We start from the raw sequence: 18298 nt of genomic DNA, 5'->3' as shown, positions 1-18298 counted from the left end.
ACTGTGACGTTGTACGCACGTGAATTCAGTCGTTTTTTTGTGATTTTACGGATATTTTGTGCTAAAGAAAAACAGGGAAAATCTGTAAAATATCAACAGGAAAAATAACATGAGATTACTGTTTTTTTTACGGTGATAATGACTCGGAAGATTAAAACAGAAAATTTAATCATCTTTTTTTCACGGTGGCGTTAATATTCATCGGTAAAGACGTGCACTTCCTGTCTTTGAACACTAGGGGCATAAAACGGCGTGACAACCTTTCATCAAAATCTATCACGCCAATATGGCCGACGTGCAGTCGCAACAACGGGTCTACGCATGTATGTCGACGGTAACAACAAGGTGATTAAATCAACTTTACTGACGCTTAATTATCAAAAATCTCCAACATTCATCTACATTACTGTCACAATATCAAGACTGAGAAAATGTATGATGTGATATTTGATTTTGTCGCTGGTCTGTAAATATGTAGACGTGTATGGTGACGTGGTCTTAAGGCCTTTCAACGTAGTTTGACACAAAACCTGTATCGATTAGAAAGACTAGAAAAAATAGTTGGGTTGTAATTAATTTTCAGTCAATAATTGGTTGATAAACTGGTGTTTGCTGGATTAACACTGACCTGCTGCTGCTGCTGTGACCTGCTGTATCATCCTGATGACAGCTGATAGGGAAACCTGTCTCTCTCTCTCCTTCTATCTGTCTGTCTGTCTGTCTCTCTCTCTGTCTATCTGTCTGTCTATCTGTCTCTCCTTCTATCTGTCTCTCCTTCTATCTGTCTCTCCTTCTATCTGTCTGTCTGTCAGTCTCTCTCTCTGTCTGTCTCTCTGTCTGTCTCTCTCCTTCTATCTGTCTGTCTGTCTGCAGCTCCCACATCTATTACCCTAAAATAACCAGAGCCTTTCCTAAATAGTCATAGTAATAAATGAACTCAATTGGCAGACAAATTAAGGTTACATTTGACTTGATCCTTATTTTACAGATTTCGATAATTATCGGGATCACCCCGAAGTCTCATTAGCGCCCTAATGAGGCGCTGCTACTGCGTGGCTCCTAGCCCGCTCCATCTCGTTAAGGAAATCGCTCTTCAATGCTGATTATTTTATTTGGAGGTATAATTATATTTCTTTCGGATAAATCACGGCCTAATCGAGTCCGTGCAGAGGGCAGCGGCGCTAATTGAGGCATGAGATGCGGCGGAGGGGCGCTGCAGCTGGGTGGATGTGACCGGAGGACCCGGGCAGGCTGCTCACTCCGCTCCGCTGGAGACACATGGACGGAATACTACCTTAATAATACTACCTTAATAATACTACCACAATAATACTACCTTTGTAAAACTACCATAATAATACTACCATAATAATACTACCTTACTGATACTACCTTTTATAATACTACCTTAATAATACTACCTTAATAATACTACCACAATAATACTACCTTTGTAAAACTACCATAATAATACTACCATAATAATACTACCTTAATAATACTACCTTAATAATACTACCATAGTAAAACTACCTTAATAATACTACCATAATAATACTACCTTAATAATACTACCTTTGTAAAACTACCTTAATAATACTACCTTAATAATACTACCTTTGTAAAACTACCATAATAATACTACCATAACAAAACTACCTTACTAATACTACCTTTATAATACTACCTTAATAATACAACCTTTTATAATACTACCATAATAATACTACCGTAATAATACAACCTTTATAATACTATCATAATAATACTACCTTAATAATACAACCATATACCATAATAATACTACCTTAATAATACTACCTTTATAAAATACTCCTGAGTACTATCCTAACTTCATTGAAGTAGCCTGTCAAAATAAAAGCACTGATGAGGCAGCAGATTAACCTCTTTCTGTTTCTATTATTATTATTATTATTATTATTATTTCTGAAGCAGCATTATAATGTTAAACTATTAAATAAGCTGATCACTTGCATTCAGATATTTTACTTCACTAGAAATATGAATGTTATCCGAACCTTAATTAATGTAGCCTATCAAAATAAAAGCACTGATGAGGCAGCAGATTAACATCTTTCTGTTTCTATTCTTCTCTTATTTCTGAAGGAGCATTATAATGTTAAAGATATTTTATACACTGATCACACTTAAACATTTAATGTTCTGCATTAGGATATTTTACTTCAGTAGAAATATGAGTGTTATCCTAACTTAATAGATGTAGCCTGTCAAAATAAAAGCACTGATTAGGCAGCAGAATGACTCTTTCTGTTTCTATTCTTATTATTTCTGATGCAAAAACATGAAAGCAGCATTATAATGTTAAAATGTTATAAACTGCAATTATATTTTATTTCAGTAGAAATATGAGTGTTATCCTAACTTAATTAAAGTAGCCTGTAAAAATAAAAGCACTGGCAAGGCAGCAGGATGTTGTTGTATACAGAAGAATATAACATTATTTGATTTTTGTTACTAATGCATAAAAGTTAAAGCTGCATGTCTGATGATAATTGATATTGATTTTCTTTTCTTCTTTTTTTGCTCTAAAACTCTTAAAAATAATCTTGGATTCAAACATTTTACTCAAGTAAAAATATATAAATGTTATCAGCTAAGTGTGGAGATAAAAGCAGCAGAGCGCCCCCTACAGGAAGTCGATTTAAATAGCATATAATGAGGTTTATGTCACGAATAAATAGAAGTTAAAGCAGCATTTTCTAATGTTGTGTCTGGTGGAGGTTGTAGATAGTTTAATATATTGAACCACATCATATATTTACTTTTGAAAATACTCCTGTAAAGTACTCGTATACTGTCAGCTAAAGTGTCAAAATAAAAGCCTTCATCAGGCAGCAGAAAGGCCAATTTCCAGAAGTTATACCCTATAATTATTATAATCTTCGTTATTAAGGAATTTGTAATGCTGCAACACAATTTATGCTTTTGTACTTTGTTTACATGTGGCGGACCCTGCCACCTCTCCACCATTAAACTGTGTTCTAGGACCTTTTTTCTCCTCTGAGAACAGCTTGTTTATTCACATATGGAAAGAGTATAAAATCGTATTATCACCTTTTTTATATTGTAAATATAAAAAATTCAGAGTTTGCATTTCATCTTTAAAACTGCAGACTGCTCCTTTAAGTAGAAGCGTGGAAGTACTATCAGCTAAGTATCAAAATAAAAGCACCCCAGCAGCAGAATGACTCCTTTCAGGAAGTTATCACAATATAATCAGGTTTTATTACTAAAGCGTTAACGTTAAAGCAGCGTTTTATAGCTGGAGGTTGGCAGGAAACTTTATTCTATTGAACTTTATCATATCTTATAAACTGATCACGTGTTTTTAGCTTTAAAACCTTTAATCTGAAAAGGTCAGTAGTACCTGTGGGTGTCAGGTGAGTGTAGCAGAGTATAAAGTATAATATCATCTTTGTATTTGGTGGACTGGAAATTTAAAATACCACAAAATATTAATATTCATGTAAATATTTACTATAGTCAATCGTCCGTGTCTGTGCTGCATTATAACACATCATGAACACACTTATTATTCTTTATAATGCGTCTGTAGCACTTTGTAATTATAATTCTAAGCACATGTGAATATTCGTAATGCTTTATAACAATAATGGTGAGTTATTATAAAGCTGATGTCCATGAATATGTAGATTATAATGTGTTAGAGTCGCCTGTTGTCACAAGCGCTCATAAATATTCAGCATGCGTTAAAACAGGAATAATAAGATCTTATAAAGCATTTTGTAGCGACATGTTAGCTCAAAATATCAGAACTTCCTCACTGGATCAATATTCTAATATATTATAATAATTTCATAAAAGATAATAATGTGTAAAAACTGAGAAAAATACATTTGGTTCAACCATGAAAAGAAGAAAAGCAGCTGCTAACATACAATTAAAGATAACACATAACGTTATTATAATGTTTTATCTACACTGCTTCACTTCGTGCAGTGTTACTGCACATTTTTACACTCTCTTATGTAATTACATGAATAAATAATTAGAGAATAGACTCAGACAGAAGATGAAGGAGGTCAGAGGGGACACAAGTCTTGATCTCTGGCTGTAAATGTTAATTTTTTATGTTCACACGTTCTCAAAACCAACAGCTTCCACCTCTTTACCTCCAACATCAGCTGACCGACCTGCTCTGAATCATCAGCTCTCCTTTAAATAAGCTCCAAATGAACGACGCGGCCTGTTTGTAACCTCAGAGACAGATATTCCCTCCATCTAATGACAAGATGTAACACCTGAGGTGATGAAGGTGACCCAGTACATTTACTTAAAGTGTCTTAATTGAAAATTCTTGTATCTTCTGTTTTACGACAGTTTAGATGGAAATAATGTACATTTCACTCTGCAGCAACATTTATGTGGCAGCCGGGCAGATAAAGATCTCAATCACTTATAATGAACATATGGACAACAATGTTTTTATATACAGGGAATTAAATCAGCGCACAGTAAAATGAGCTCTGCAGCAAACTACTGCATTAAAAATAACTCTGATATTCTCTTTAAGTGTAATGTAAACTGAAAGAGGCCATTCTGCCTTCACAGTGAGGACTTTTACTTTCATACTGAAGCAGTAAATTCTCTGATGATGTTTCTACTTTTACTCCAAGAATCTGAATTATTCCCCCAAAACTAATTTACTGATTTTAAGTTTATTTATATAAAAAAGCCTTTAAAACAGCCTTTTAACTCTTCATCTCAAAAAGTCACATTGTACTTAAGTTGGCTTCTTAATTTATCTTTTATTTAACTACAATTCAGAGGGAAATATGGCAACATTTACTGTTTTCAAAAACATGTTAAAATACATATTTTAAGCTCTTAATTTGAAAGGGTCTGTGTCAGATGAGTGTAGTGTAATTAAACTCTGATCGATCTGGAATCTTTGGATCAGAAGTGTGAAATAACATCAAAGAGCCTCAAGATTACTTGAATACAGTATTTAGTTACATCCTGCTTCACACTGATGGAGGCCGTTTTGCCTTCACAGTGAGCACTTTCACTTTAATATTTAAAGTTCTGATGATCGCCGATTTATGTGCTTTTACTCCAAGAACTTGAATATTTTTCCGAATACTCATTCAGTTGATCATTTTTTATATTAAATTGAATTTTTATTTTAAAATCGCTAAAAACAGCATTGAGATTGGTGACCGGTGACAGTTTCCCGCAGATTTCCGCTCTTTTCTGCCGCTGAAGTTGATGAAACTTCGGCTGCAGGACGCAGAGCAGCCCGCTGTGGTTTGCAGCTGAGCCTCCTCCTCCCCCTCCTCCTCCTCCTCCTCCGCACAGTAACTTATTACTCTCTAATCCCCGCAGACTGTCACCAAATCAGCTGCATGAAACAAGAATCTCATTTGTTAAACTGGAGCTCGTGCAGATGGAAGATCGATTGTTTTTCTCCTCAGAAATCTCTAATTGAGTGAAAACAGGCTGCGGATCACAGGCAGGGAAACACACCCGCTGTACGGGGGCGCGTGCAGGTTTGGAGAGGCTGTACTGTAACCGAGAGGTCACAGGTTCGAATCCCGCTCGGCCCCCTCCAAAAATAAATAAATAAAAATCACACACATGGATCCCAGCCTTCTCACCGTTTACAGTATCATAGTTTAATGTGTTTTCTGTTTTTATTAAAAGTCACTCCTCATCTCCACAACGCGTGAAAATGTCTGCTTTCCACTCAGATGCACCGCATTAACCCGCAGGGGGCGAATTTGTTTGTCTATTTTTATTTTCTATCATGGAGGAGATGGATGAGAGAGAGAGAGAGAGAGAGAGAAGAGAGAGAGAGAGGCTGCAGCTCACTGTGGCTGTGTTTACACTAATTACACACACACACACACACACACACACACACACACACACACACACACACACATACACACACACACTATTGACACTGCTAAGTGAAAAGATGCCTTTGAATTAGTCGAACAAAAACACTGAATCTATCAGGAGCTTCCAGTGAGAGGGATGTATCTCACCGAGAATTATCTACACTGGTAATAAAAATAATATAGAATTGTGATATTTATAATAAAAACGTGTTCCTGAGTTTATTCTGTGTCTGATGAAGTGTTTTATTATCCAAATAAAGCCTGAAATCTACAGCAACGAGAACAGCTAAATAATACATGATATTAACAGGCAGTGCTTTTAAAAACACCCACAACACACAAAGAAAACACTGTTAAAATACAACTATGTCCCTTTAATTCGGCTTGTTAAAAATAAGAGAAATATCTCAAAATAAATCAGATAATGAACATTTATTTGTCAGTGTTTAGGCCCTTTAAAGCCTCCTCATCCTCCTCTTCATCATCATCCTCCTATCTGATGATTGGGTTAAATGTTCGATAAATATTAGATGTTTGTGCAGCTATAAAAGCACTGAGCTGTTTGAAGAGTCGTAAAATGAATCCATCAGGAGAGAGAGAGAGAGAGAGAGGAGGGAGAGAGAGAGAGAGAGGAAGACAGAGAGAGAGAGAGAGAGAGAGAGCTGCTACAGGAAATACTGCTGCGTAAATGTTCAATACTGTGTTTATAATTCTGCAGAATAAACGAAGCAGATATAATCCTACACAACCTGGAATAACTGGAACAAGAAGCTGTTTGGTTCCGCTGTTAAATCTCTAAAAAAACTAAAAATCTACCTCGAGTCCAACAAACAAAGAGAGAGGACAGGAAATATCTCCAAGTGCGTCTTCTTCTTCTTCTTCTTCGCTGAAGAAAAAAAAAACTCCTCCAGCTCAGCCGTGCGTCCGACGAGACTCCCGCACTCCATCAGTCCTTCCGTCCCTGCCTGTCTGTCTGTCTGTCTGTCTGTCTTTCCGTCGTGCCACCAGATTGCAGACAAATAAAAGATGAGCAGAGGCCGCTGGAGTCGGGATGGATGGATGGATGAAGAAAAGAAGCCCAGCGCGCCGCGGGCTTCACGCTCGGACGCCTCCTTTGTGCCACTTCTTCTCTTTCTTTTTTTTTTCCAGCACATAATAAATAAAAAGCTGCTGCCTCCAACACGTCCCGACATCTGTCCACATGTCTCAGCCTGAGTTCCTCTCTTTTAAATATCTAACAGACAAAAAAAAAGAATCTAATTTATTCAGGGATGGTTTTTTTTTTGTTCGTCTCAGTCAGAATAAACCACCTTAATTCAGACAGATTATAGAATAATCTGGTGAATACAGGCCTCCTCTGTCTGCTCCCTTCATGTTGAACTCCCTCCACTTTTCCGCCGAATTAATCTGCTCACACACATCATTTAAAACCAAGTCCCTCCTTCCTGACAGTTCACCCAAACACAGTAAATTACACCCTCTAATTTACACCGATACTCGCAATAAAAGGCGTATAGATTATAGCCACTAATTACATAAAAAGCCTAATGGGGCCTCGAAGAATGAGCCCCGGTTAGAGTAAAGTTTGCTGTCCGGGCTGAGAGGGAAATCAGCGGATTATTGGAGGAGGTCGACGGTGTCAGCGGAGGCTAAAAATGACAGAAAATCAAAGGGAGTTTTGTATCACGGCTCATATTCGAGGTGTGATGAGGTGTTAATCCGCACAATTAAACAAATATTGTGGTGATCCGACATTTTTTCTTGCTTTTTTTTTTTTTTTTTTTCTTTCTCTCACACACACAGATATTAAATCAGCTTATTTTTTTTATTGGGTGTAATTTGGAGGAGAAATCAAAGCCAATTACAGGAATGAGGAGGAATGAACTTGTGGATGTGAGAGGATGGAGGAGGGTGGAGGAGGGAGGAGGAGGGAGGAGGAGGTGAGGGGGGTCCGTGTGGAGCTGACATACCTCAGGCTTCAGCTCTGATTGGTCCTCGTTTGGAGGAGCTCATGGGTTCATTCCGCCGTTAAGCGCCTCCCCATTTCTCTAAACTACATTATAATGCAACGAACCTCCCTTTTAACCACAAACCGAATTTGCTTTCATTTAGGCTATATATATTTCTTAAATAGGTTAAAGTCATAGAGGTTGGGCTGTTTTTTTTTTTTTTTAGCAGTAGCACTTCGCCCTGGAGCGGTGCGCAATGCTCTCTCATGCCGACCTCCTGGATGCTCGCCTCGGTGAGTTATCATCACCAAACTCCGGTCTTCAACTCTACTGTAAGCTGGAGACACTTCTCATCTTTAAATCAAGCTCAGAAAATTGTCAATTTGCTTCTTATTTTGTCTTAATGCGACTGAAGTGAAGCTAAACTCGCCTAATTCATTGGAAAAGTAATTATTATTATTATATTACTGCGTAATTTGATTTAAGCGTTTTCTAAGATATCGGATTGAATTAAGAGTATTTAAGGAGCAGATTGTAACGTGCATGCTGTGTGTGTGTGTGTGTGTGTGTGTGTGTGTGTGTGTGTGTGTGTGTGTTTGATGTCTGCTGATGTTTTAAAGTTAAAATAACGCCTCGGCTGTTCACCCTTCTTCTCTGCTGCCTGTAAAGTATCCGCATGTTTCTAACATGTCCCTTCTCTCCTCCTGTAGCAGAACTGTTTTCTGTCCGAACCTCACCAGCTGTGCTTGTCTGTGCAGGGATGAAGGATGCCGCGGCGGAGCTCCTGGGCCACAGGGAGGCTCTCAAGTGTCGGCTCGGCGGAGGAGGACCCGACCCGGGGCACTCCGGGGAGCTGGGCCCGGGCCCGGACGGCGTGGAAGGGGCCACGATGCTCCCGGGCGATGACATCAGCAGCGGCGGAGGATCCAACCCGGTGCAGGTCGGCGGCAAAGAGCAGGAGAAACAGCAGCAGCAGCAGAACAGCAACCAGAACCAGTCCGCGCAGCAGAGCCAGAAACAGAAGCGGCACCGGACCCGCTTCACCCCGGCGCAGCTCAACGAGCTGGAGAGGAGCTTCGCCAAGACGCACTACCCGGACATCTTCATGCGGGAGGAGCTGGCGCTGCGGATCGGCCTGACGGAGTCCAGAGTGCAGGTAGGAGCAGCTTCCGGTCACCGCGAGGACGCACACACACATACACACACACACACACACACACACACACACATGGGCACACAGGCACGTGCCAAGGTGTTCACATAAAACAGCATCAAACACAAAATAAACCCGCGCTTTAATTAACAGTTAACTCGAAAACTACAAAATAAAAGCACGCGAGTGACGCTGCAACAAACACAGAAAATAAAATATCACTTTTAAATAAATAAAGCAGAATTACAATCCTTATTTTTTACCTACAAATTCTGCTAATATTACATTTCTGCGGTTCAACATTTATTTGAAACGGTATAAATGTCGCTCAGATAATAATCGATGAGTGAAACACTTTAATACAATCAAAGAATTAAATGTTCTGATTTTCCGCCGGTGTTAAAATTTAAAAGAGAAAATAAAAAACAAATTTTTTATTTGCAGACTGAAAGAATCAGAACCAGAACCGGCTTCAAAAACACGTTTCATGTCTCAGAAACAGAAAACCAGCTGGAAGAAATAATACAGAAGATACAATTAAATCTGATGTTGTCTGAATATTATTTATTGATCTGATGCGTTAAAGAAAAAAGAGGAACATTTTTATTTATCGTTTTAATTTAGCTCCTAATTCATGATTTATTGAAGGAAAACGAACACAGACGTTTTTCTGAAACTATCCAAGAATTTGACGTCATGTTTTATTTCTAATTTTACAAAAAGAAAACAAGAGGTTTTTTTTATTTCAATAAACTTCAGGTCGTGTTGTTTACATATACATTATTATTATTAAATGATGATAATAAAATATTTATATACATAAATATAATAACAGACAGTGTGTTGTTTTATACACACACTGTTCACACACTGCACGACCTACAGCCTGAGATCAGCGCGTTACTTTAGTTACTTTACTTGTATAAAAAAGTAAAAGTCAAATTAAATGTGTCAGATAATTATTGGTGATCAAAAACATCCACAAAACAAAATAAAATTCAGACGTGTCACAAAATAAACACGAGAAACACTCAATTATTCTTTACTAATTTTTATCAGTGTAAATAATTTTAATTTGTTTGTTGTTATTAATGATAATTTACAACAACATGAGAACATTTCGCGCCACAACAGACAGGAAACGTGTTTTTAACTGAACAGGCGAGTCAGAGAGAGAGAAACTCACCAGACTGCCTTTAAAAATCACTTAATTTTATGAGTTGTTGACTCAAAAGAAAATTCATAAACTCTGTAAATCTTTGTTTCTGACAAATTCATTATTATTTGGTTCTTCTTGTTAATTCGGCGAATTGTTCCAGTCTGGTTTTAATTTCCCGCGTCTTTCATCTGACAAACATCAACAATAATCTTCTATTTTCAGGAGAATAAAACAGATTCATGCGTATGTAAAATCTGCTGTTTACTTTTTATTTAATCTAAAAACAGATCAGATTAGATGTTCATTATTGTCCACAGGAGTAAATTCCACTGATAATAAATGTATAAAATAAAACGTGTCTGATTCTAAAATGGTCGCGCAGCTCTGATGAACCCGCAGATGATGATCGCAGCTTTATTACTTTCCTCTAATCGCCTCAGATAAAAGCTAAGAACCTCTAACGGACCGGGATCAGCTGCTCCAGCTCGACTGGACTCTGTTGGTTTTATCCTCTGTAATGTTTCTGACCTCCAGTCTGCACAAACACATCAGGACTTATTAAGCCGCGCTGCTGGCAGACGCCCTCGGCTCGCTCACATGTGAAATAACACCCTAATAATCATTATTATTATCGCAGCTTCTCTCAACTATTTCCATAAAATAAGAATTAGTGAAATGAAGCTCATCCTGTGGAATGGGAGCAGGTCCAGGATCAGTTTAGCGATGGGCCTGTCAGCGCGCGGCGCGCTCGGAGCGCACTCCGTCTCTTTTAAACGGGATGAGGAATTGCGTTTTCTTTCCTCTGAAGTGTAATGCATTTCAGGCCGGATTTCACGGCTGGCTACGCGGAGGGAGAAGAGGAGGAAGGAGGAGGAGGAGAGTGAGATTGTCCCGCTCTTATTACCGAGCGCCACTTTCTCAAGCAAATCTTCACATTAATCATCTGCAGGCGGAGCTGCGCGCTCAAGGACTCCCGGAATAAAGTCTGTTTGTCACAGCGAAAACATTATCTTTATTAAAGCCCCGCGCGGAGCACCAGGAGTCATTTACGGGGGAAATATAGGTTTAAAAATGTGGTTTTACGCGCAAGAATAACATTAAAAACATCATGTCTGCTCGTCTGGACGGCTGAGATAATTACACGTAATATTTTAACGGATTAATTGCGGCAAAATTCCCACAATTCACTTAAATTATTATTATTATTTTTATCCTATCTGACACATAAAATAAGAGTTTATTATAACATGTGCGCGCACAGAGAGAATACAGAATTAAACTGGATTTACGCACGTGGTATTTGTTGATTTGAATAATTGGACACTTTTACGCGCGGCTGTAAATGTTGGCACATCAATCCGTTTTCTCCTGCAGCTGATTTATTGTCGGCTGCTCGCATTATGACGGTGATCACACTCTGATGTCATAACCTTTTTATGACCTGTCAGCTCCTCCTCACACGTCACGTCTCTGCCTGCAGGTCTGGTTCCAGAACCGGCGCGCCAAGTGGAAGAAGCGCAAGAAGACCACCAACGTGTTCCGGGCTCCGGGGACTCTGCTGCCGACGCACCACGGCCTGCCTCAGTTCCCGTCAGCGGCGGCGGCAGCAGCCGCGATGAACGACAGCCTCTGCTCCTTCCACGCCAACGACACCCGCTGGGCCACGGCCGGGATGCCCGGCGTGTCTCAGCTGCAGCTCCCGCCGGCCCTGGGCCGCCAGCAGGCCATGGCGCAGTCGCTGTCTCAGTGCAGCCTCGGCGCCGGGCAGCCTCACAACTCCATGGGTCTATCCAACATGTCGTCCAACGGCTCCGGGCTGCAGTCTCACCTCTACCAGCCCACGTTCCCCGGGATGGTACCCGCGTCCCTGTCCGGCCCGACCAACGTGACCGGCTCGCCTCAGCTGTGTAGCTCCCCGGACAGTGACGTCTGGAGAGGGACAAGCATCGCGTCGCTGCGCCGCAAAGCGCTGGAGCACACAGTATCCATGAGTTTCACCTAGAGAGCTTTTGTTTCCGTCTCACTGAGAGCTTCTGCGTTCAGTTCTGACTCATCCAACAACACGCCAGCCGGGAAAATACAACCAGGATATCGTTCAGCTGCAGCGGGCGCGCTTTCCTCCCAAATCACGACCCGGAGAGAAACTGAAGCGGCTCATCAGACCTTTAACAAACACACGACTCGTTCTGTTCGAAGCTATAACTTATGATTTCGCATGTAGCCTATGACGACTATTTATTTGTCTATTTAAATTTAAATTATTGGTTGGTTCTGTATTTATTTCTTTGGCACATGCAGCTTCTCTCTCTGCTGACTGAAGACAAACTGTGGATTCTTGGACACAGATTCATTTCCTACCTGCTGGGACGCACAGGAACAAAAAAAAAAAAAAATAAAACAACCCACCTGGAGGTTTAACAGGACACAGAGAAGGAAACAGGACGACACGGAGGAGGACGTGACTGCATGTGCTGTCTGAGGCAAAAAAAAAAAGAAGAAAAATAAGGGAAATATTATAAATTAAGGAAACTGACTTAACTATACTCTGTTATATAGGATGTTTTGTGTAGGAAGCACTCTTGTTCCCATTTTGGTCAGTTTGTGATATAAATTCTGTTTCCAGAAATTCTGTCTGTGCTTATTATCAAATATGACTTTCTTAAATGTTTGAGCCATTTTGTTTCATGGACATGTTTATATCAATTCAATGTAAATGATCCAATAAAAATCATTTTCAATTACGTCACATCCTGAATCAAACCGCCTTTTCTTCGAGCCCCCGGTGACATCATCTGCAGGTGATGACGTCGGTTTGTTTGACTTCAGACGTAGAAGAACAAACTGTGAACATGAAGGAGAAACTTTGAATTTGTCTGTCAGATGTGAAGCGGCTGGTTTCCTTTGGACAGAGGAATCTGCATCCTCAAATATAGCGTCAAAAATATCACAGTTCAAATCGAACACTTGAATTCCCTTCAGATTTTATGACATCATGTCATGACATCATCACATGAGGACTCTCAGTGACCTCATGTGAAGAGGTGAAGATGATTTCTGCAGCAGAGATGCTGAAAATCAAAATCTTCTGCTAAAAATAAACACATAAAAAAACACCTGAGCAGCAAAATTGTGGATTTTTAAGCAAATCTTCAGTCAGAAATGTTCAATTTTGTGCTTTTTATACTTCCTGTTTATATTTTATTCTACGTTACGCTTCTTCTTCACAACATTTCAGATGGAAACACTGTGATTTCTCTTTGTGGTTTATAAGATGTGAATAAAATAAACGTTGTAAGAGTCTGAACGGCTCAACATTAGAATACAAAGCAGTCAAAATTCATGCTAAATTGATGCTAAATGCTAATAAGAGATGAATAATATAGCACTCGTTTAGAGGAGCAGGTGCTCAAAATGATAAAGTTGCACACGGAACAATATCTGCAAAGAGATCACTCACATTAACAATCAGTTCATCAGCTTCTTAAATAAAAGAGCAAAATAATTCCAGTTCAAATCCAAAAAACAGATGAAGATGTCGGAAACTCATTTTTCACAATAAAAACACATTCAAGCAGCAAAAATGTGTTTTTTTGGGCAACACCTCACTCTTCAGTTTTTTCTATTTACCCTTCTTTTTATGTTTTATTCTACTATATTCCTCTTCACAACATTTCAGATGGAAATACTGTTTTTTTTCTTACTTAATTACATTTATCGGACAGCTACTTTACTGCAGACAATAGTCGTATTCTATAAAACCTGAGTGGTTTATAAAATATGCATGAAAGATGAGGTGTAATATCCACCTCAACCAGCTGCAACATCAACATGCTACATGCTGCAGGATGCTACATGCTAATACGAGTTCAGTAATAAAACACTCAGCTGTGTGCAGAGACGTTTACAGGAGCTCAACGATACAAAGTCGCACATAGAACAAAATCTGCAGCGACTGAAATAAAATCAACTGTTTGAACAATCGATTAATTACTTCAGTTATTTTAAAACATTTCCTGCTTCGAGCTTCTTAAATGTGACGAACAGTAAACAACGAGTCTGAACGGGGAACGTGAACGCATCACAAACTGTTTAAAGGGTGACTCCGCCAGTTTTACACATTAAAGTGTGTTTACAGTAGTTTAAAGCCTTCTGTGGCTCCAGAGGAAGCTGCATGCTGCATTGTGGGTAATGTAGGCAGCAGGTTTTTAAAAAGGAAGAAGAACCGTGTAAATAAAAAGCTGACGTCTCTGATTCATTTTAAACTGTTATGATAACAGACCAGTGGACAGAACCTGATGCCTACATTACCCACAATGCACCTGATGGTGATATTATTTGAAGGAGACGACCTCAGGTAGTTCATAATAACAGTTGTTTTGCATTATGAATACTTTAACTATTGATGTTTTTAAAACATTTTGCCGATAACATTTCAGATTTTTTCACTTTCAGTTTTGAGTCCATTATTTTCTACTTGTAATAGAGTACTTTTACTCTGTACTCTGCTACTTTACTACTTTTTTTTCCAGTTTTAAATCAAGTCTCAGCTGCTTCAGGTGTTCAGCAGAACGCTGCAACTCTGTTTTACTGTGAAGCTCCAGAAATGTTCTGTGGACGACGACACTGCACCTGACTTTATATCATCAGGAGGAGGAGAGGAGGACTTTATATCATCAGGAGAGGAGAGGAGGACTTTATATCATCAGGAGGAGGAGAGGAGGACTTTATATCATCAGGAGGAGGAGAGGAGGACTTTATATCATCAGGAGGAGGAGAGGAAGGACTTTATATCATCAGGAGGAGAGGAGGACTTTATATCCTCAGGAGGAGGAGAGGAGGACTTTATATCATCAGGGAGGAGGAGAGGAGGACTTTATATCATCAGGAGGAGAAGGAGAGGACTTTATAAATCATCAGGAGGAGGAGAGGAGGACTTATATATCATCAGGAGGAGAGGAGACTTTATATCATCAGGAGGAGGAGAGGAGGACTTTATATCATCAGGAGGAGAGGAGGACTTTATAATCATCAGGAGGAGAGGAGGACTTTATATCATCAGGAGGAGGAGAGGAGAGACTTTAATATCATCAGGAGGAGGAGAGGAGGACTTTATATCATCAGAGGAGGAAGGAGGACTTATCTCGGAGGAGGAGGAGGACTTTATATCATCAGGAGGAGGAGGGAGGACTTTATATCATCAGGAGAGGAGAGGAGGACTTTATATCATCAGGAGGAGGAGAGGAGGACTTTATATCATCAGGAGGAGGAGAGGAGGACTTTATATCATCAGGAGGAGGAGAGGGACTTTATATCATCAGGAGGAGAGGAGGACTTTATATCATCAGGAGGAGAGGAGGACTTTATATCAATCAGGAGGAGGAGAGAGGACTTTATAATCATCAGGAGGAGGAGAGGAGGACTTTATATCATCAGGAGGAGGGGAGGAGACTTTATATCATCAGGAGGAGAGGAGGACTTTATATCATCAGGGAGGAGGAGAGGAGGACTTTATATCATCAGGAGGAGGAGAGGAGGACTTTATATCATCAGGAGGAGGAGGAGGACTTTATATCATCAGGAGGAGGAGAGGAGGACTTTATATCATCAGGAGGAGAGAGGAGGACTTTATATCATCAGGAGGAGGAGAGGAGGACTTTATATCATCAGGGGAGGAGAGGAGGACTTTATATCATCAGGAGGAGGAGAGGAGGACTTTATATCATCAGGAGGAGGAGAGGAGGACTTTATATCATCAGGAGGAGGAGAGGAGGGACTTTATATCATCAGGTAGGAGGAGAGGAGGACTTTATATCATCAGGAGGAGGAGAGGAGGACTTTATATCATCAGGAGGGGAGAGGAGGACTTTATATCATATAGGAGGAGAGGAGGACTTTATATCATCAGGAGGAGGAGAGGAGGACTTTATATCATCAGGAGGAGGAGAGGAGGACTTTATATCATCAGGAGGAGGAGAGGAGGACTTTATATCATCAGGAGGAGGAGAGGAGGACTTTATATCATCAGAGGAGGAGAGGAGGACTTTATATCATCAGGAGGAGGAGAGGAGGACTTTATATCATCAGGAGGAGGAGAGGAGGACTTTATATCATCAGGAGGAGGAGAGGAGGACTTTATATCATCAGGAGGAGAGAGGAGGACTTATATCATCAGGAGGAGGAGAGGAGGACTTTATATCATCAGGAGGAGGAGAGGAGGACTTTATATCATCAGGAGGAGAGGAGGACTTTATATCATCAGGAGGAGGAGAGGAGGACTTTATATCATCAGGAGGAGGAGAGGAGGACTTTATATCATCAGGAGGAGGAGAGGAGGACTTTATATCATCAGGAGGAGGAGAGGAGGACTTTATATCATCAGGAGGAGGAGAGGAGGACTTTATATCATCAGGAGGAGGAGAGGAGGACTTTATATCATCAGGAGGAGGAGAGGAGGACTTTATATCATCAGGAGGAGGAGGAGGACTTTATATCATCAGGAGGAGGAGAGGAGGACTTTATATCATCAGGAGGAGGAGAGGAGGACTTTATATCATCAGGAGGAGGAGAGGAGGACTTTATATCATCAGGAGGAGGAGAGGAGGACTTTATATCATCAGGAGGAGGAGAGGAGGACTTTATATCATCAGGAGGAGGAGAGGAGGACTTTATATCATCAGGAGGAGGAGAGGAGGACTTTATATCATCAGGAGGAGGAGAGGAGGACTTTATATCATCAGGAGAGGAGAGGAGGACTTTATATCATCAGGAGGAGGAGAGGAGGACTTTATATCATCAGGAGGAGGAGAGGAGGACTTTATATCATCAGGAGGAGGAGAGGAGACTTTATATCATCAGGAGGAGAGGAGGAGTTATATCATCAGGAGGAGGAGAGGAGGACTTTATATCATCAGGAGGAGGAGAGGAGGACTTTATATCATCAGGAGGAGAGAGGAGGACTTTATATCATCAGGGGAGGAGAGGAGGACTTTATATCATCAGGAGGAGGAGAGGAGGACTTTATATCATCAGGAGGAGAGGAGGACTTTATATCATCAGGAGGAGGAGAGGAGGACTTTATATCATCAGGAGGAGGAGAGGAGGACTTTATATCATCAGGAGGAGGAGGAGAGGACTTTATATCATCAGGAGGAGGAGAGGAGGACTTTATATCATCAGGAGGAGGAGAGGAGGACTTTATATCATCAGGAGGAGGAGAGGAGGACTTTATATCATCAGGAGGAGGAGAGGAGGACTTTATATCATCAGGAGGAGGAGAGGAGGACTTTATATCATCAGGAGGAGGAGAGGAGGACTTTATATCATCAGGAGGAGAGGAGGGACTTTATATCATCAGGAGGAGGAGAGGAGGACTTTATATCATCAGGAGGAGAGGAGGACTTTATATCATCAGGAGGAGGAGAGGAGGACTTATATCATCAGGAGGAGGAGAGGAGGACTTTATATCATCAGGAGGAGGAGAGGAGGACTTTATATCATCAGGAGGAGGAGAGGGAGGACTTTATATCATCAGGAGGAGGAGAGGAGGACTTTATATCATCAGGAGGAGGAGAGGAGGGCCTTTCTTTATATCATTCAGGAGGAGGAGGGAGGACTTTATATCATTCAGGAGGAGGAGAGGAGGACTTTATATTCATCAGGAGGAGAGGAGAGAGGAGGACTTTATATCATCAGGAGGAGGAGGAGGAGGACTTTATATCATCAGGGAGGAGGAAGAGGAGGGACTTTATATCATCAGGAGGAGGAGGAGGGACTTTATATCATCAGGAGGAGGAGAGGAGGACTTTATATCATCAGGAGGAGAGGAGGACTTTATATCATCAGGAGGAGGAGAGGAGGACTTTATATCATCAGGAGGAGAGAGGAGGACTTTATATCATCAGGAGGAGAGAGGAGGACTTTATATCATCAGGAGGAGAGGAGGACTTTTATATCATCAGGAGGAGGAGAGGAGGACTTATATCATCAGGAGGAGGAGAGGAGGACTTTATATCATCAGGAGGAGGAGAGGAGGACTTTATATCATCAGGAGGAGGAGAGGAGGACTTTATATCATCAGGAGGAGGAGAGGAGGACTTTATATCATCAGGGGAGGAGAGGAGGACTTTATATC

General features: G+C 40.5%; 1 protein-coding gene across 4 annotated transcripts; it reads left to right on the top strand.

The window, feature by feature from the left end:
* The first annotated feature begins 7859 nt into the window (after positions 1–7859).
* On the top strand, positions 7860–12913 carry otpa (orthopedia homeobox a). Of its 4 annotated transcripts, none has more exons than XM_030434736.1 (3): positions 7860–8187; positions 8566–9011; positions 11648–12913. In XM_030434736.1, exons 1-3 carry the CDS (start codon positions 8112–8114, stop codon positions 12167–12169), a joined length of 1044 nt encoding a protein of 347 aa, XP_030290596.1. In that variant the 5' UTR covers positions 7860–8111; the 3' UTR covers positions 12170–12913. The 4 variants fall into 4 exon arrangements, with proteins under 4 accessions (XP_030290596.1, XP_030290597.1, XP_030290598.1 ...); XM_030434737.1 differs by having other exon boundaries at positions 7862–8148; XM_030434738.1 differs by having other exon boundaries at positions 7864–8187; positions 8614–9011.
* Positions 12914–18298: the final 5385 nt, after the last annotated feature.

The sequence above is a fragment of the Sparus aurata genome, chromosome 12, assembly GCF_900880675.1.
Source record: "Sparus aurata chromosome 12, fSpaAur1.1, whole genome shotgun sequence".
NCBI classification, from domain to species: Eukaryota; Metazoa; Chordata; class Actinopteri; order Spariformes; family Sparidae; genus Sparus; species Sparus aurata.
The sequence above is the reverse complement of the archived record's forward strand: the minus strand, read 5'-3'. Positions and strand labels throughout refer to the sequence as shown.

Coding starts and splice junctions, on each gene's coding strand:
- otpa (XM_030434736.1), top strand. CDS start 8,112: ATGCTCTCTCATGCCGACCTCCTGGATGCTCGCCTCGGTGAGTTATCA. Junction 8,188..8,565: donor CTCCGGTCTTCAACTCTACT/GTAAGCTGGAGA, acceptor CTCCTCCTGTAG/CAGAACTGTTTTCTGTCCGA. Junction 9,012..11,647: donor TGACGGAGTCCAGAGTGCAG/GTAGGAGCAGCT, acceptor CTCTGCCTGCAG/GTCTGGTTCCAGAACCGGCG.